This window comes from Schistosoma haematobium, chromosome 2 (assembly GCF_000699445.3).
Source record: "Schistosoma haematobium chromosome 2, whole genome shotgun sequence".
NCBI lineage: Eukaryota > Metazoa > Platyhelminthes > Trematoda > Strigeidida > Schistosomatidae > Schistosoma > Schistosoma haematobium.
Genome location: NC_067197.1, coordinates 28,587,046 through 28,607,327, shown reverse-complemented (window position 1 = coordinate 28,607,327; position 20,282 = coordinate 28,587,046). Strand labels below are relative to the sequence as shown.

General features: G+C 36.8%; 2 protein-coding genes across 4 annotated transcripts in view; one reads left to right on the top strand and one right to left on the bottom strand.

The window, feature by feature from the left end:
- MS3_00006646 (uncharacterized protein) overlaps positions 1-2,620 on the bottom strand; it is a 45,206-nt gene extending 42,586 nt beyond the window's left edge. Inside the window, exons 1-2 of the mRNA XM_051214847.1 lie at positions 2,447-2,620; positions 23-392 (exon numbers count right to left, since the gene is read on the bottom strand). Coding sequence (XP_051068034.1) covers positions 23-319 — 297 coding nt within the window. The 5' untranslated portion in view covers positions 320-392; positions 2,447-2,620. The remainder of the gene's footprint in view (positions 1-22; positions 393-2,446) is intronic.
- A 6,014-nt stretch (positions 2,621-8,634) lies between these two features.
- Positions 8,635-19,412, top strand: EIF2B2_1 (Translation initiation factor eIF-2B subunit beta). Of its 3 annotated transcripts, XM_051214845.1 has the most exons (10): positions 8,635-8,701; positions 10,071-10,157; positions 10,193-10,273; positions 10,304-10,423; positions 10,462-10,504; positions 10,536-10,742; positions 10,776-10,838; positions 10,873-10,968; positions 11,000-11,098; positions 13,126-19,412. In XM_051214845.1, exons 2-10 carry the CDS (start codon positions 10,132-10,134, stop codon positions 13,486-13,488), a joined length of 1,098 nt encoding a protein of 365 aa, XP_051068032.1. In that variant the 5' UTR covers positions 8,635-8,701; positions 10,071-10,131; the 3' UTR covers positions 13,489-19,412. The 3 variants fall into 3 exon arrangements, with proteins under 3 accessions (XP_051068032.1, XP_051068031.1, XP_051068033.1); XM_051214844.1 differs by having other exon boundaries at positions 8,635-10,157; positions 11,011-11,098; positions 11,147-19,412; XM_051214846.1 differs by having other exon boundaries at positions 10,071-10,423; positions 10,462-10,968; positions 13,126-13,782.
- The last annotated feature ends 870 nt before the right edge of the window (positions 19,413-20,282 follow it).

Below are 20,282 nucleotides of genomic sequence, written 5' to 3'. Positions count from 1 at the left end.
AGAATAACTCGGTTAAACTCACCGTAGTAAGATACTTATCGTATGTCCATGGCAGGTTAGATACATTCCAGTAACGCATAAACTCATTATCTAGTATGCATTTTCGAGGAATAGTGTAGTGTTCAGCTAATTGCCGAAGAAAGTTGGTAGTTTTCTCCACAAATGAAAGGTGTGATATAATAGATTCTTGAAAACCGATGTATTCCCACTTATAAAGGTTATATGATTTTGAATCGACAGAAATCATTTTCATAGAATTTTCTAAAGCACGCAAGGCATACCAAAAGACAATAAGCAAAACAGCTGGTTGTAATCTCATTTGTAGATAACTTGAGCATCACTCTGGAAATCGGTGTAAGCACATATCTCTTAATAAAGGTCTACCAAGTTAACTGGGCAAATAGAAAAAAAATTCATTGGAAGACTGAACGTTTGGTGCAATAAAAAACGTAGACAATCGTTTAGTGTCTTTCAAGTCAACTTCTGAGAAAAAAATTTACAAGTAGATTAAAATGAAGATGCAAAGAGAAACATAATACTTTAGGAAGTTTATTTACTAAGTAGACAGCTCGTTACAAATAATAATTAACTTTTATCTTAGATGCAGACAAGGTTAAAACTGATTTACCAGGACGATTGTCGTAGTTAATCTGGTTTTAAAACGTTAATACTACTCTATATCATATGAAATTCTGGAGCCTGAAGGTTGGCCTCACTCAGTGACTGTAAGAAACGGTGTGCATATCATAACGAAATCGGGTTGATGGATTAAGATATAGGTTCAGTTACAGTCAGCTAGTCACATACAATTTAAGATTTGACAGTGATGTTCTCCGGTCTTGGCTGCGAAATCATATCCACGATAGAATTTTAGTAGGATTAAAAATAGAGAGCAAAATATTGATATCAATGAAATCGATCAAATAAATACAAAAGATATAATTTAAAAGAAAGGAATTAGGGGAGGAATTGAAGTAAAACTGGAACCAATTTGTAAATAGGAATCAAAAACGTACATGTGACTGAATAGGACTGGTTTATCGGTACGTTAACTAATATCTCAAATCACGGGTACAATTAGCGCGCCACCACCAAACAGAATGTCTTAATATTCACAGAGATGCTTCTATGTATGCCCTCAAAAGCCAGGTTTAATATACATGAAAAATACACAGGGAACTCCAGTACAGTATGCTTGCCGTCTGTGAAGTAGATGGATTCTTCACCTGCCCATCACGAGGTACAAATTGACGAATGCTTTGTGGGTCACTGATGACTATTTATGGAATTTCATACGAACACATTGAATTCATACGACTGTACACTCATTTTGGATCCCTATATTTGACTGTCAAAGGAATAAACCCCATTCTGTTAGTTGGCTTGTGCCTAGTTGTGCAACTGACTCAACGCCCTGTGTGTGAATCCTTCTAATATTTCTTTGTTTGGTTGCCGATTTATATATCCATCTGTTGATAATTTTTGATTATTGTTTTGATCTACCTGAGAAACAACTAAATGACACTGGACATTTCGCAGCTACCTCAGCACAATATGTATTACACCAATCTAATTCAATCTTAGATTCAATTTATTGCTACCCAACTCCCGAATATCCCAATGCTAGTTTCAAAATGAATTCATGGCAATTAAAAGGAGGTTTAATTCTGGAATTAATCCAATACTACTACTATTTCAGTCCGGTTGTATCTGCTCAATACTACTATACTTTGAATGTTTATTACTAATATGTACCACTGTCAATTTAGTTGATTATACATTCAAGGGTATTTAGATCCAAGTTTTCACGTGTCCTATTTCTCTGTTATCAAGAAAAAGATAAAAATATAGCACTAGTACACGAAAGTACTGTAGCCAATAGATTTGATAATCGAGAATTAATCCATTGATTTTTCATCAAGAAAACTCTAAGGGCCGCTAGCAAACAGTTTTTAAGTAATTTATTTGCGTATTAAAACAACAACCATAAATCTTATGACTTTTGAATGTTAAAATGATGAATAGTTAGATCATTTGGGCTTGCGTAGGCTTGACACATTGGAAACACACCTTATAATTTTATCTAACAAGCAACTGCGAGCTCTTACGGTAATAGGACATTCGCTACAGTTTTCTGAACCTCAAATCGACATTCTCTTAGTTGGAAATTAAAATACTAATCAAGGTGAGCAGAATTAAATTTCACAATTTGCCGAAGAGTGGAAGTATGGTGTGTATCAAAGATAAATTGTATACATAAACCCCAATCAGCAGATTCACTCAAATTTTCCATTTTTAAAGCTTTGAACTTAAAACCTGGACATGATTACGTCTAAATGGAAATGGTATGAAACTTAAGCTTCATACCCATTGTCTGGAACTTACGACTGAACTGTAGTAATATGAGAAGAGGTATTTATCAAAACCATATGCCATATATACGTACCTAACACATATTACGTACGAACAAACGTATGTTCACTACGTGCATAAGTTTACCTTGAAGGGATATTATAAATTAACCCAAATATTAAGGTAATTATGTGTACTATGTAGTACAGATAAAAACATTCACTGAAATAACAACAACTAAGTAATTTGCGCTGACGGGGGAAACATCTTCAGGTGTTACCGTGTGAAAATCTAAAGGATGCGCGCAAATCATAAGGGTTGTTGTTCAGTCTAAGCTGTCGAGAAACAAAATCTTCTCTACCGAAATGTAGAATTCATCTATTTTGATCCCAAACTTTACTGATGGCCACCATAAAAGATAATATAAACTTTAAGTCCTCAATAGTGAGAAAAGAAGGTCTATCGACCCATATTAACCCTTGAAGTTTGCAACACGGTGAAGGAATAATTTCGTTTTGAATATGTCAATGGGTGTTGGAATAGAATTCCAGTAACTCACGCCGACCAAACCAATGCGGGAGATTGTTTACTTCGTTTTTAATTGGTTAGAATAGTTGCAATATCCAGGTGCTGAATTGCTTCCTCAAGTAATCTATCACAAAAGAAAAAGCGCTAGTCTGCATTATGAACATTAGACGTTTTCAATGCTTAGAAATAAATCGTATGCTGCAAAACCCATACAGCTGGTATCTATTGTCATCACAACGGAGTTAGTCACATCTGTGTTATCTCACTAACAACTTCTACTTGCAAGACGACATTCGAAAACATCACTCTTAAAAGTTTCTAGAACCCCGCAGAGTTGCCTACAAGGACTGTTATGGTATGATCAGAAGTGCAATAATCTTATTCAACCCTTCGTTCTCTCATGGAAGACAAGCTCCAACATAATCTATTGCTTTAGAAGCAGCAAAATTCAGCCACAGTCAACGATAAACCACAAAGAGTATTATAAATGAAGTCATTTCTGATAATCTTTTGTGAACAAATAAATAGCTATGCGAGAAAACGTCCTTGTTGAAACATGGGTTGAAGAATGTCCCAGGTAAAACAGAAAGCATGGACAAGTGGAAACTTTAATCAGAGGACTGGGTTTTCTGAGATAGATGTAAAGCAGATATTTGGAACCGCAGTGAATCATTTGAAGCCAAGCCGAATCATCAATCCGTGCAAACCCATAAATACCTCCATTGGTTTACAGCTTGGAAAAAGCCAGCAAGCATGTGAGAGCGAGTTATCAGAAGCCTATGTGGTGAAGATATCATCAGCTTTGAAATGAAAGACATTCATGTCACTCTGTCAGTCATACAGTTAAACCAAGCACATGTGCATGGGTGACACTCCGCCATAAAACTGGGATTAAATAAACCCGTTGAGTGGCACCACATAGAGTAAGGTCCCTGCAACCCTCAAGTCACCAGGCTGTTCCCTTGTTTGACCCATTGTTTTGGATCAGTAAATGTAATGCAGGGTTTCTTAAAATATAATTCGGACCACTATATTCTTATTTTCGTGAGCAAACTCCCATAAAGGCAGACTCAACAACTCTCATTTACCCCAAGTGCATCAGAAAGTAGACATTAGTCAGAAGTAGTAGAAATTTTCTAAAGTCCTGTGGAGGCCTTGTAATGATAGGAGAATTGATGAGATGTATTAAAGAACACGAAATACCGTAAACACTTTCAGACCCCTCCTACAATAATACACCTATTTGTGACAATATTCCATGCATACATCTCCACTTTGTAGCGTTGGTTTGTTTTTGTTTCTTATATGCTTCTATTTCCCTTTATATTCAAGTGCATTTTGTCTATCTTTAGCTTCGTTCGAAATGATCGTCAGTATATCGCTTGGGATCTCTGAATCATGAACAACTCTTTCGTTTTACGCAGGGTTTCGAATACTGTCTTGATATTACTTTTTGACAACTCATTGTTCTTTATTACTTCATTCTCTTAACTGGAGTCTCTAATCACATTTTACTCTAGTAACAAGAGTTAGTATGAGTTTTGTCTAATAATTTATCATACCTTTGTCTGATCCACTACAAGATGTTAAGTAGTTCAGCATTCACTTTGGGTGAGGCATAAATCCATCTAAATGTTCTTCGGATCTGTTACACAAACTCAATGAGAGATCATAGTTAGGTGTACCGACAGACTTAACCAAGTTGGATGTCATTACTGTTACAGAACAGTGGCCGATGAGGTCTTTAGGCAGTACGGAACTTGGTTTGGAGAGTTTCAGACGAGTAAGATCTGACAGAATTCAGATTCAGAAAGGAAGAGGAGTAACTCCATTCGTTAGAAATACTATCTCATTTAACGCTAGTGATAACATATCCTATTAAAGTGGAACGTAAGAATCAGTTAGTTACCGTTCGAAATGCAAAGGATAAGAGCTGCTGATTGGTTTGGTTTTCCACAGTTCAAACTGTAAAGTGAATGAGATCTTTCTAGGCAGTCTCAACACTTGGTCATCAAATGGTCTATGTTTAATCCTAGGAGAATTTGATTAACCTAAAGTTGACCCGAAAAATATGGGAACTGGATTATTAGCGAATTCCTTCGAACAGAAACTACTTGATGCGATCATAACATGTGCTCTAGTGCAACATGTAAAAGAAGCAACTAGGTACAACCCAGACTCCAAATCATCCTTACCGGATCTAATATTGACCCAGTGTGATGATGACTCCACAGATCTCAATTATATGCCACCTCTAAGTAAAAGTGACCATGCATTTTTGTCTTTGATTCTCACATAGTTTTCAATTACTAGGGTGTGCCATTTCAAGCAAAATCAAATGTCTGGGAAGCAAATATACAAGATATTATGCACTCATCATCCTCAGTAAATAGGTCATTAGAACCAGAATCCCCGACTGAAACGACTTTGGATGCGTTAAGAAATTCGTAAATAAGAGTCACAGCACCGCGAATCCCTCGGACCACATCAAGAGACCCGAAAATTTCTTCACCGTATTTTAGTGAGGAATTTCGCTCCCTCCTCTTTAAGAGGAAGAAAATGTGCTGTAGATTTAAGCCACTGGATACTCGCGAGACGAAATCTCAATATCAGGAAACTCAAAACATTCGCGCCTCCACCCTTCTCAAGTCTAGAAGATTTTAAGAAGAAAAACATGTTGAGAAATCTATAGAATACCCTAAACAAGTATAATCGTGCACAGACCAAAGGACTAAGAGAAGAGGAAGTTCTCCAGCACTGGATCATTAATGGAGGACAATTATGGTAGGGCTCAGGTGTTCTCAAACTACTTTATCAACGTATATACTGTAGAGATGCCCTCCACTTCAGTTCATAAAGTCCTCCTACAAATTGGGCACTGCAGCTATTAAGGAGTTTCACACCTTCAGTTTACTAAATAATCTTGATATAGACAAATCCATGGAACCTGATGAAATGCATCATAGGTTACTAAAGGGTTTAACAAATTTTGTCTCCGATCCCTTAAGCATATGTTTTAGTCTGTCTGTAACCCAGGATCGGTTACCAAAGGACTGGAAGAATGCTATAGTAAGTCCTATAACCAAAGCAAGTGCGAAACATGAACCTGATAACTATCGACCTGTAAGCCCAACCAGTGTGGTTCTTAAAACTCTGCGAAAGATTATCCAGAAGTTTTTTAGTTATTTAGATTAAAGCCAGATTCTTTCTGGAAAGCAGTATGGCTTTAGAACAGGTTATTCACATCTCGATAACTTATAAGATGCCTGTGAAAGTCATTGCTCTCTTAAAGAACAGACGTTATTCGTAGATGTAGCCTATGCTGACTTCAGTAAGGCCTTTGACAAAGTCCCTCACAGCCGATTGTTATCTAAGTTCAGTGATATCGGGAATGAGGGCAATTTTTTTACTCGGATAAGCGACTCCCTAATTAGGCGTCAAGAGGAAGTGCAGGTGAACTGAAAGTCGTCTAACTGGGAAACTGTGCTTATTGGAGTGCCTTATGGTACAGTTTTGAGGTCAGTGTTGTGAATGACCTTCCTAATCCCCTATCATCATCCCTTTCATCAAATGCTGACAACGTCAAGATATGGAGAGCGATAGTAAGTGGAGGTGATAGTCGGGAAATTCGAAATAGCTTGGAGAAATTATGTGAATGTTCTATAAGCGCATTGAAGCGCATTTTTGGCCAGTTTGACGGAAGAACTTTCCGTATAATCCTCAATAGTTTTATCCGTCCCCATTTACAGTACGGAAACATAGTATTTCCCCCTCATTCCAAAAGGATAAGGACACCCTGGAGCGTATCCAACGGCGAGCCACGAAATCAGTTCGAGGACTCAAATTTAGAGCTTACGAAGAGCGCCTCCATTCACTTAACCTTTACCCATTAGAGTATAGACGTCTTAGAGGTGATATTTTGATGGCTTATAGTATCCTTAACACTTCTGGACATCCTCTCAAACACCTACTTAAGCTTAGTTCCAAAACTAACCTAAGAGGTAACACCCAAAAACTGGAGACACAACATAGCAGGACGGACTGTAGACACAACTTCTACTCCTTATGAGTTGTCAAATGCTGGAATTCGCTGCCGAGCGAGCTAATGCAAGCAACTTCCCAGGAGTCCTTTAAGAGGCGACTTGATCTATTCTTAAGGACTAAGGACAGTGTCACACTATGATTTACTAATTTCTTTTCCTTTTTTATTGTCAACATACCTAGATTCCTGCCTGGAGGATTTCGTGATCCCCTACTACTAGACACGGAAGCCTGTTAAGCGAAAGCTTCTTCTATTCCGTCCACAACCATTTGAACCATTTAGAATTTGGAAATTTTCAATAAATACATCCAAGTGGATCGTGATACATATTGGCCACCGAGGTACAGATACATACACGGTGAATAACAGTGAGTTACTTATTTTTCAGTCAGACAATGTCCTAGAGGCCATTGTTGACTTAGACTTAGAAGCTGTTTCACACTGCTGTGCGATAGTCGCGGAAGGTTTTAGAACCCTGTGTTCAATACGCAGGGCTTCTAGCCATGTCGATGCTAAAACCTTATCGTGTTTGTATACAGTATTCGCGCGTCCTAAACTCGAGTACTGCATACAGGCAACTAGCCCCTCTCAAAAAGAAGGGTTCAAATAACCGCAAAAAATACTGATTGCTGGAATAGCAAAGTTCCCGTATGTTGCTCGACTGGTTAAACTAAATCTACTTCCATTGTCATATCAAAGAACCAGAGGCGATTTGATGACAGTTTTTAAATGACTTGTTGATAAATTCGCATCTCATACTCCTTCACTTTTCTTGTCTTTCAAAACAGAGAATTTGCGACGAATTCAAAAATGTTCACACGCCCTGAACAAATTACTCGTCACCTGAATATCGACTTTCACATCGAATCATGACCGAATGGGATTCATTACCCTGATACACGAATGAGGCTCCATCTGCCGATACTTTTGAAAGAAAGTTAGCTCAGCTTTGAGACCACCATTGCCAGCACCAACACAGTTCACCTAGTGTCCTGTTCTTTTATGATGATTAGAAGTATTATAATTAATGTGCTAGCTAGGAATTCCCGAAACAGTGCAATATAAGCCAGACAAAACTAGATGAACATGAACAAACGTATTGTATTTGGAATTAGTAATAAGCAGGTGATCAAGTACAAATGAATCATTAGTTCGTACAAATACCACAAGTTTCCACACTGAAACTGATTGAAACAAATATGTTTAAGTATTTGTGGTTGAGAGCATAGTCAAGGGTTCTCGTACAACTTAGTTGTACTCTGTTACCCTAATTCCTGAATCTTAATCTCAACATAAGGGTTCCCAAGTTTTTAGCCAAAATAACGGGAAGGTAGCCGAGCATTATATTTAAGTCCTAATCTTAACAACTAAAATCCAAAGTCTACTATCTAATCCTATATTTCGCCTTTTAGCTGATGTCATTTGATGATGTAAACTCTGAGGGGTTATAATACCCACTCACAACACTAGTTTGACTTAATATATGAACCTTATCTTTTTATTTAACTTTATAACTGGATTGTTCGTTATTTAATGAACAATCCAACATATGAGGTAATTATCTTTAATAAAACAACTGTTATACTGTAACTTTACTACTTTTTGCTGTCAGTTGTATTATAACTTTTCTCACATACGGTAATGCTCTTATATAAGTGATACTTATCAAGAAAATGTGATAAACTAGTTCATAAATCAAGTTAAAGTTTTGCCCGCGCTCAAACTGAACAAAGACCTTGGGTCTATTCGTTAGGTCGTTTACTACCTGTCTGTCTCAGGGTAGGGTGTTATTCCGTACTTTACGTCATTCCCCATCATTTCGAACTATGTTTAAATTCTCATTAGAATTGCTTCTATCTTAATCTGAATGATTTCTGTTGCTATTTTGTGGGAATCGTAACGTCTTGATTCTATATATGTTGGTGATGGATCCTTAATTAACTTTTCCCAATTTATGTTAGCCTGAGTAACTCTACGGTACTACCCCTTTATGTTCACTGTTTTTAAAGGCATAACAAACCATGTAAATCGGCTCTTTTTATTCTGCTTTTTCCACAAAAGCACTAGTGCTTACGTAACAGGCTTATGTATCGCGTTTGTTGTTGCAAATTCTGGCAAGATAAGACTACTTCGATAAAGTTAATAAACTGTGGTTGCGTTTTCGTACTATACTGTCTTCTAGTAATCGCCCACTTACTCCCACAGAAGACGTTTATACAACCTGTGTGTGTTTGTGTACGACAACAGACATGTTGATATTGGTGGCAATGGCGTAATTGTTTTAGAACTAAGCGACGTTTGTAAAATTAACTGAGAAACAAGAAAAAAATTTATGCATTGTAGACATTGGGTATCTCAATTAAGCTCGCATGTTTTCTTAAAAACGGGAAATTCTTGGGGTTTTATGGAAGAACGTAAATGAATTTCCGCAAAATTTAAGGTTATTTCGCGGAAAAGCCCCAAACCACGAGAAGTCTGGTATTTTTATGTCTCATCTCTACGGAATTTTCTAGTGGAGCTTCTCGAAAACAATTCTCAAAGTCGGGAGATCGAGACAGCTCACTAAAATTGTATCGAGCAGTCTTACCCTATAAAGCTATGGTATTTATTTCTCAAAAACTATAACCCTGTCGTTTCGCTCTCCCAAGACAAATGCTTTTTTCAGTTTGTTTATTATCGTCAGTTCTGCTGAACGTCTACTCTGCTGTGAGATGTAAAACCTTCAGTTTATGCTTATATTATGTTAGCTCTCTGGGTCTCTATTTATAATCCATGAAGAGTCTAGCCAGTTAAAAGACTAAGAAAAGTATCCCTGTGGATTGATTTCAACCACATATACGCACATTTTTCAAATGGTAATAATTATCACACTTGTAGATATCAGACTTATCCGGATCTATGTTAATATAACTTTATCCTCATCTTAAAAGCTTCTAATTAATCATAGGGGAAATAAGGACACCTGCAATAATAATTTTAATTTCGAATAATGATATTCGTCGTAATACAGCAAGATTTTAGCATGTGAATAACAATGAGCAGATACGTAGCATGACAAAAATGTTGCTGTTTTGATAGTATAAAACTGGTTGTTACAGTTCGCTCGATATGTTATAATATATGATGGTGACTTTTTTTTGTTTCATAGGTCGTGGATTTTTTTTGTATATTGTTCACTGTCATCAACAAAATACCTAAAGACTCCCTAAATGCTCCAAATATCGTCGATTAATCGGTAGTTCGTTTCACATTATTTTATCCATTTTTTAGAAATTCGTCAGTTAAAACATCACTTTCAACGATCAACGTTTTAAAACACATTGTCGAATCAGGAGATTGGTGTGATCTAAAGTAATTTTCTTAATTCTAACAGTATGGTAGAAGTTTGATTGATTTGATCATAAGAAAGTTACATGATCTCTGCAAATACTCAGATGACAACACCGTAGTCCTCAATACAACTTTGAGGGTTCTAAAAGCTTTTCGTGAGGAGGCACTCAAGTATGTGTTTTCCTGGTTTATATATCTTTGTTATATAGGTTCCAAATGGGAGAAAATGCAGACTTTGAGGAGAATTTAACAGTTTGTTGATATATGCCTGACCTTTTTGTAGAACCGCCTTTTTGCTGTAGGAAATGAAGCTTATGAAACAGTTTCTCGTAATGATATTTTAGAGCCTATCGTTAGTACACTGGATGATTTGGCACTTGAGGTAAAATCTTGTCTAACAAGTTTGGGTGACTTATCTCTGGATTTTATCCATTCCGATGAACTCATCATGACTTCAGGGTATTCCAAGGCAGTACACCATTTTCTTCGTGTATGTGCTACATTCTTGATATCATTTTTTTAGCACGCAGCGAAAAGAGGAAGAAATTTCAAAGTTATAGTCTGTGAATGTTATCCTGACAACTTGGTAATTAGTAGATCAGTTTGTTTAATTTTAAAAGGGACATAAAATAGCTGAAGAACTATCAAAGGATGGTGTCGATGTCATTCTGGTCCCTGATAGCCATGTTTTCGGCTTGATGTCGCGAATAAACAAAGTAAGATTTGTGGGCCATAATAATCTTCTAGGTAATTGTTAGCTGCCAGGCTGTGTATCCTGATGGAACGTTAAAAGCTAGGGTGGGGACTTATGGCGTTATGCTTGCAGCCAAAAGTTTTTCGATTCCGGTAAGCTACATATAGGTACTATGGTTAGGACCAACTTTTAACTACTAGGTCGCAGATTCGCGTATCACCTCACTTACTTCGGTTCAAGCTGGCTCTTAGTAAGACTAGCCCTCACATGTTAATTGTGGCTCACAGTTGAGCACACGAATCTACACTTTGTAAATGGATTACATTATGCAATATTTAACATATTGTCGATTGTGACCATTTACGCTTCCTGCTTACAGCCGTTTAGGTTTATTCATGATGGTATTTAGCTGTTGGTTATCTCAATACCGTCAAGACTAATAAATACGAAGATCCATGTCACTCGGCTGAGTGCTTTATTCAAGTTTTACGACATTGGTTGGAATTTACGTTTGCTTACATTAAATCACATTATGTTATTTCGATAAATACCATTCATCATACTTGATATTTCCAACTCCTATTCATTCTACAATTGTAATTATTCGTTTTTATTTTCTTTCATGGCGTTTGTCTGATGATATGTTTGCTTTGAGCATAATGATTGTCTCTTTAATTAGTACTTTGTTGAAGATTTACAATAAAACACTATCATATAATCATTTTATTATAGCAATTCATTGAGTGACAATAAGAATAAGGCAATTAAGTACAAATATTTAATGTTATTTATAGAACTAGTAGTTCTGAACATCGGCTCTCTTAGTTAACCAAAGGAGGAAAGAGAACAACAAGATTTATATTTACTTGAACATATAAACATTGGTACAAGAGGGCACCAAATATATATGCACCTTACAATACAAATGAGGTTGTGAAGGTATAAAATAAAGCTAGGATAATGAAAAGGAAGAACAAAAATCAATAGGAATTGGTGTGTAAGTGTGATATAACAATAATATAATTATATCAATAGTGGAAGAAGCAGTTCATTTGGGAAACATTCAGTGGAAAAGAATTGTTTTAGTAAAAGAAGTTACATTCACTTTTATAAAGAGAGTAAAGAAAAGTTACAGCAGGGTCGCCATTGACTTCTTTTCTGAGCCATATTTGATAACTTCCATATGCACTGTGTTGCACTCTGCCGCAAATTTAGTCCATATATTTCCAGACTCCATCTTTTACATTCAGCAGCAGAAATAGGTACGTACATCAATAAATTTTAATCTTTGTGCACAGAAAAGTTTTGTTCATCCTCTTAATTTACCATGGCCTTCTCTGTAGTTGCTAGTTTTTCAGAAGTTTCAATTCTATTTTACTGAATTTTACGTGATCTATCTAACTTAATAATCTGGTTACTTAGTTTTCGTTGTACCCGTTTTAGGAATTCTATATTATTAGTTTTACGAATAACATTAAATGTTTATGTTCGATTGTTTTATTTTTACCTAATGAATCGCTATGATCAACCGATTATGTGATTGTGCTTTCCGATTTAGTTTTACATTTGTCGGGTTTCTATCTGGTTACTAGTTCACAGAAAACATTGTCGAATTGACTAACCGCCATTTATTCGGTATTGATTAATTTTTGATTACAAAACTTATGTATTGGTATAGAGCCGTGATGAGGGACATGTGTTTTAATGTAATGGTAATACTTAACATAGGGATTATATAATTATTGCTTAACTAACGCCTGTTAATCTTTTAAGAAGTGTGAATAGGCGTTTCACTCAAATGTTTTGATGTATTAGTATATACAGAGTTGATGAATATTTTCGTACTCGTATTTACACATGAATATTTCTGATGTAAATTTAGTCAATATCGTCTATTGCATCTTCACTGCTTAATATGATGTCCGTGAAATGTGATGTTACATCTTTCATTGCTAACTGTTGTAAATTTCAAATGTATGGACTAACTGAAATAAAGTATTATTCACTATGGTGAATCACTGCTTAGACTAAACGTCTTTACTGGTTTCATAGCTTAATAAACCAAACTGGAGAATATGATCATTGTAGGGGGAGTTTGGTTTGCAAAATTTGTTTTGAAGATAAGATAGGTCAATATTCATGTGCATTTAATTAAAAGGCACCCTTTTTTAATTTTCAGATCTACGTTTGTTTGCTGCATCACAAACTCTCTCCTATTCCATTCAAGCACTCTTCTCGATCAACACCATCATTCTCTGTACAGCCTACTGCTAATCCCAGTGATAGTTCGCCAGATTGGCTGGATAGCCCATCAGTTATTTTACCGCCAAATGAGCCTAAACTAATTAACGAAGGGTTAGTTTATCATCAACCTAGCGAAGGTCCGGTTGTTTGGGTTCCAAAATGGGAAATTATACCTTCGGGTCTTGTCAGTTTATTTTTGACAAATCTTGGCACTCATGCCCCATCATATTTATATGCTCTTGGACGAGAATTGTTCCACTCTGCAGATATTAAGACAATCATGATATGGGACCAATAACTCATATGATTTATGTACAATCTTTTTAAAAGTATTTTTTTGGTTAGGAAGTTTTTATTTATTCAGTAAGTGGCTTCATATAATGATAAGATTTAATAATACCCACTCACTTAAAAAATAAACTCCGAGAAGTTTGATTATTGATGTGTGTAAAGACGACTTATAATCATTTTGACTTGTGTACCTATTGTATTTTTCACCACGCGTTCAGTGTTAATGTATAGCTGTCATATTTGTAAGTTACTACAAAGTGATCACGATTAGTTGTCGAATAAAAAGCAGGAACCTTATCAACTTTTGAGTACTTATCCACGAACGTCTTTGTACCTCTATCAGGCGTGAAAAGTATATAATAGTCTGAGATATTAGGACCAATTACCAGTTAGCGCTTACGAAGTATATCTCTTGAAGAAATGTTCAGTGCCTAATGGTATTAGGCTGAATTCTCGAGGTGTTTTGCAATTAGAAAAGTTTTTAGATCAGAATATTATTTGAAAACTAGGTGTTATATTCCTTTAGGGTTTTTACTTTATGTATGAAGTTTCTCTTTTGACGGAAGTAATATACTTCTAAAACTAACATATTTAATGATTATCTGGTTTTACGTATAATTTAACTACAAGTGATGGCTTCTTACTAATTAGTATAGTTTTTCGTTTGTAAGTCTTATGTTAGTCACGTAGATTATCTTGATATTGTGTAACAGAATTTCAGTCAACATTGACTCGTTTATCTGGTACAAGTTTATGTGCCCAATTTTAAGCCAGTGTTTGTGCATGGAGTAACTATATTAACTGAATGCTTAACATGAAGTGGGTGTTGACGATTTTAAACTCGTAGATTACTGATTAAGGGTCGTTTGGGTAAACAACTTAACGATTTTTTAAAAATTACTGTCAATACTAAGAACAATGTATAAGCTCAAGTTAGTGAAAGTGTTAATATTATTGTCCTATACAACAGTTCAGATATGTAGAAGCAGTTAATTTATGTGTGTAAGATTTTATGAATTTAGGTGAGAGAATAGAAATTACCAACAGTTTCATCAAACTGCTTCGTAATTCATAAGGAATATGATTGTAGATTATGTGAATATTGGTTTTGTAAATGTAACAGTAGTATATGAATACAAATATTCAACGATCACGTTTTTGAGAGGGCAATGACACCCACTAACTCATTATGGATAAAATAATACGGGCTTTGACACTTGTACATAAAGAACACTCATCTACTGGGTGACGATTAGACATTTTGACGAGCGTTATACGTACCTACTTAAATAATAAATGAATTGTTGGATGAGTAGTTAGTTTTCCTAATTTCCGGAAGGATATCATTGTTTTACGTCAGTGAATTCGAAATTGATGACGCAGGCAAATTGATCAGTGATGGTTTCTTGTATCATGTATTCATTCATAATTTAGTGAAACCATTTAGAGTATAAGCTCTGTAATTTTCTTTGATGAAATATTTCCATAAGTGGTTACGTAATCAAATGATTTGAGACTGATGAACAGAGATAGAGTATTGTTCTTTTGATGATAACTGAGTCCTTCGGTTCTGCCCATGGTTATCATCTCAATTGCTGTAGGTCTATCTCTCATATAATGTTAATAAGTATAAAGCTAATATAAATACTACTCTGAAGGTTTGACGGGTTTAATCAATTTCGAACCTTTGGAGACGAGTATTCCTAAACCTAGATACTACTGATATTCGTACTCATAGTAGAATGAATCTGTAACCGTAGAGAATTTGCTACTTTGCGATATTTTCATATCCATTGATTTTTAGAGGTATACGTCCATCTCAACGACGAATAGTGCAATCCAGTCTTTATTTCTAACTACTGAACAGAGAAATAAAAAACTAAGAACGATCAAAGACTTGAATAATTTAGTTGACTATTCTAGTAAGTCTTAGGAATTTACAATAATCTTAATGAGTCGAACCAATGTCTTATCAAGCAGTAAAATATCAGTTTCTAGAGAGGTGGATTGATAGAATTGCACTGTTTCGAAGCGGTATAGTATCACCAATAGCAGTGAAACTACCACAGTATATATTTACTGAGTTCATCTCGAGCATTTAAATTGTACGTGAAGTAAAACTTCTTACGACATGTTCGTTAATCTAATTATCGATGTAGATTAATGTTACAACGTCAAGAAATTTGTGGTTATTCGATATCTAGTTAGTGTTTGTTCAAAGTTTGGTTGCCGGTCACTAAGCGATCTTGTTATAAATGAATCCATACGTTGTCGAAAGAGTGTACACTGTTTGTTTCCCTGTTTCAGGAATTACCTGGACCGATAAGTAGTGATTACTTTACGTTGTAATAATACAAGCATTACATTTACTTTATCAAATAAGCTAAAAGTTCAGTCTGATAATCGGACTAACAGATTATTACAATGGGTTTTCGGTTAGTCTCTTGAATACACATTAAGGAGGAAAACCACTCAATTGATACCTATCTTTTCCAAAGTATTTGTCTTTAAAAGCTTATCATAGGCTTCAGTAGGACCGATCGGTGACTGACACAGAATCCTTGAAATATCCCATCGTTACTGACCATCACACTAATTACAGCTGACCATGGAGATTGTTTGATCAAAAAGGCCGAGAGTTTGTGACTCTGAGTTCCAACAGTTTGGGATTCAGGAAATCACTTCCTGTCGGGTAATGCGGTTTTAATACGTACATATCCTATCTATATTTCGCAAGTTTAGACACCGTCCAATCATAGAAATAGTAAGTAAATTGATCAGCGGTTCACTTTGTGTTGCTCAATATCTGTGAAACAGTCTATGAATGTAAAAGATATGTGGCGGCTGTAGGTGTTTTAATCATAGGTGACTTCGGAACACTGCTCACGTATCATGGGACGACTAAGGTAAGCGATTTTGAGGTTTTATAGAGCATACTACTATGGGAGATTGATTGATAAGGCTGTGAATTTTTATCTACTGAGGTGGTTTGAGGATAGTATTGAATATGCATTATGGCGACTCACGTGCAGTTGAGTTTAGTTCAGCCAAGGTCTTTTGTTGACCTATTTAATGGACAAAGTCATCCATGATATAACAACTTGTTGTACTATCTTTATTATTATGCTTGTATGAAATACATATGCTTGAACATTGTTTAGCGCCTACGCATGTATTCATTCTGCTAGCTTCATTATTAACTGCTTAGTCTATTCGCTGACTCATCCATTTTCCTATACATATATATACGTGTACATTTGCATCCATTTACTACTACTACTACTTCCTACTGCTACAATCGTAGTTCGCTTGCTCATTCATTTTGCCTCTCTGCTGTCTGGTCCGAATTATCTACTAAATAAACTGTAGTAGCTGCTTCTTTTTGCCTTCTGATTTCAAGCATCGTTGGAGATTATACGATAACGGTTCGAGGGTGATTAATTATCGAAGCACAGCCACTACAGCATAACCACCGCCTCTCTCGACAGTCTATGTTTAGTGTTAAGTTCGCTGCTTGATTAACGCAGAATACGGTGTACACCTACGGCACTCAAACGTAAAGAAGCACCACAGTTTCAAATCAAAAGACAAGACTGTAGAAGTGTTTGTTGGGTAAGAATCAAAATGCGCAGGAAAATCATGTATACTTACAGATATTAGCGTTTGTTATATCAGCATTATAGTTCAGCCAATCCGCAGAGAAATGTTATGCTATTGTTCAATAGTAGCATGCCACGTTGATATTCTAGAAAGCTCCATCACGCTCTGACTGGATTGAAACCCTTAGGCTCCTTTAGGGCTTTTGGAGGCTCCGTCGTAGTTCTTAGAAGCCGTCCTAACACCTCCCCAGGCTAAGGTCTCTTCCTTGCGTCCACTTGTGGCCTGACGACTAATTTGCGACGGCGTTCCATTTTTTCGCTCTCTCCGATCTAAGTTTTCTTTTCAATATCCTTGGGCGTCTGTATCGTTGATGCATCTGAGATTAACTTGAGTGCAAGATTCAGCTGATCATCTCGAGTGTGCATCATTCCTTTATCTTTAAGGATTTGGTTTGTGTGTCTGATACATGTGCTACAAGTCCCTCGGACTCTGTAGAAAAAGGTTTCCCAATATTTATACGATTTTCCCGGTTTCCATCGATTTTTTCCGAGGTAAGACTTAACGAACACTTTATCTCCAACGTTAAAACTTCGGATATTAAGATTTGGTCTATGCCCATCTACTATTTTGGTTGGCAACATGGTGTTGAAAATAGTTCGAATACATCTTCCAAATATGGCTTCGACAGGGAGCTTTCCGTCTAGGACAGTTGGGTTCGGAATAGTTCTGTAGACCGTTAAAGATTTTGTGATTACCTGTCTAGTTGTCCCCTCGCCTTCTCCTTTCAGTAATACTCGTTTATAGGTGCCGACAAAACGTTCTGCTTGTCCATTCGAATGGGGATGAGAGGGCGGAGAACGTAGATGTGTTATTCCATTTATGCAACAAAAATACTTGAATGATTCTGCAACGAATTGTAAGCCATTATCAGCCACTAAATTCTCTGGACTCCAAAACAGTTGAACAAAGTAGATAACCTGCGGATTGTTTCTGAGGCTGTATAATTGGACATACTATATATTTCTGTCTACTTCATAAATGCATCCACAATAATTAGAAACATTTTACTTTGAATTGAACCGGCAAAATCTGCATGAAGTCTCTCCCAGGGTCTTGAAGGTGTGGGCCAATGCTGTTTCAGACCCATCAGGGAAAATGTGAGTGATGACTGCTCCAATACCATAGTTCAAAGCATCTGATGCAACCACTATTGATAGGGAAGGATCATAATGCGCCAGCAATAGATTGGGAGTTTGGAGTCGCTTGATTTTCTCGAAAGATGCTTGACAGTTTGCCGACCAATCCCATTTTGTATTCTTCTCTAGCAGTTGGTTTAATGGAGCACGCAGACGATGGAGATTAGGGAGGAAGGTACCATAATGCCTGACCAATCCCAAGAAAGATCGTAGGGTAGGGATGTCCCTAGGTCTAGGCATAGTTTTCACAGCTTCAATTTTCTTTGGATCTGGTCGTCTTCCATTTTTATATATTATGAAACCGAGATATCGTATCTGCTACACATAAAAGTCACACTTTTCTGTGCTAAGGCGAAAACCATATCAGGCTATGCGTTCTAGGACTTGATCCAGTTTCCTCTGCAAGTTCACCTTATCTACTCCCATAATTATGATATTGTCTAAATAAGCCGCCGCTCATGGAATACCTTGTAACATGGTATCGATAATTTGCTGGAAAATAGAGGGTGTCGTCTCCACTCCAAAAGGTAGTCGGTTATATCGGAACAGACTCTTGTGTGTGTTAATCGTTAGGAGATCTTTACTTTCATCAGATATATGGATTTGTAAATATGCGTTTGATTAATACAATTTAGCAAAATATCGACCACCGTTCAGTTTGGCGAAGTGATCTTCCGGTAGGGATATAGGATACTGATGAAACTCTAAAGCTTCATTTAGTCCGGTGGAGTAATGTCCACACAAACGAACACTTCCAGTAGACTTCTTGATCACCACTATTGTTACAGCCCAATCTGAGAAGTTTACAGGTTCAATAACACCCTTTTTTGAGGTCGTTCTAATTTATGTTCAACTACAGGAAGACGCCCAACTTCGAGAACAACAGGCAGGATTCCGTAAGGATAGATCGTGTACAGACCAAATCGCAACTCTACGGATCATTGTGGAACAATCAATTAAATAAAATTCACCACTCTACATCAGCTTCATGGACTACGAAAAAGCATTTGATACCGTGGACAGAACAACAGTATAGAAGCTTCTTCGACACTACGGCGTGTCTCAGAAGATAGTCAATATCATACAGAATTCCTATAATGGATTAAACTGCAAAATCGTGCATGGAGGACAGTTTGACAAACTCGTTCGAAGTAAAGACCGGCGTCTCGCAAGGTTACTTACTCTCACACTTCCTCTTTCTCTTGGTGATCGACTGGATCATGAAGACGTCAACATCTGGGGAGAAGCACGGGATACAGTGGACAGCTAGGATGCAGCTGGACGATCTAGACCTCGTAGATGAACATAGTGGGTCTGATGCAGATGTGAAAGCGCGGATCGGAGAAGCAAGAGCAGCATATCTACAACTGAAGAACATCTGAAACTCAAAACAGTTGTCAACCAACACCAAGGTCAGAATTTTCAATGCAAATGTCAAGACAGTTCTACTATATGGGGCGGAAACCTGAAGAACTACGAAAGCCATCATCCAGAAGATATAAGTGTTTATTAACAATTGTCTACGCAAATACTTCGGATCCGTTGGCCGGACACTATTAGCAACAACCTACTGTGGGAGCAAAAAACAGATTCCAGCAGAGGAAGAAATGAAGAAGAAGCGCTGGAAGTGGATAGGACACATATTGAGGAAAGTACTCAACTGTGTCACAAGGTAAGCTCCCACTTGGAATCCTTAGGACTAAAGAAGAAGAGGAAGACCGAAGAACACATTACGCCGAGAAATGCAGAGAGACATGAGAAGAATGAACAACAATTGAATAGAACTAGAAAGGAAGGCCCAGGACAGAGTAGGATGGCTAATGCTGGCCGACGGCCTATGCTCCATTGGGAGTAACAGGATTTAGCAAGTAAGTAAGTAACAGGAAGGGCAGCAAAACGCACAGGTCTCTTAGGTCGAAAAAAGGGAGTAGCTCCAGAGATGATGTTTAGTAATGTCTTGGCTTTCGTACATTCTCCCAATTCTTCTGTAAACACATGGCGGTGT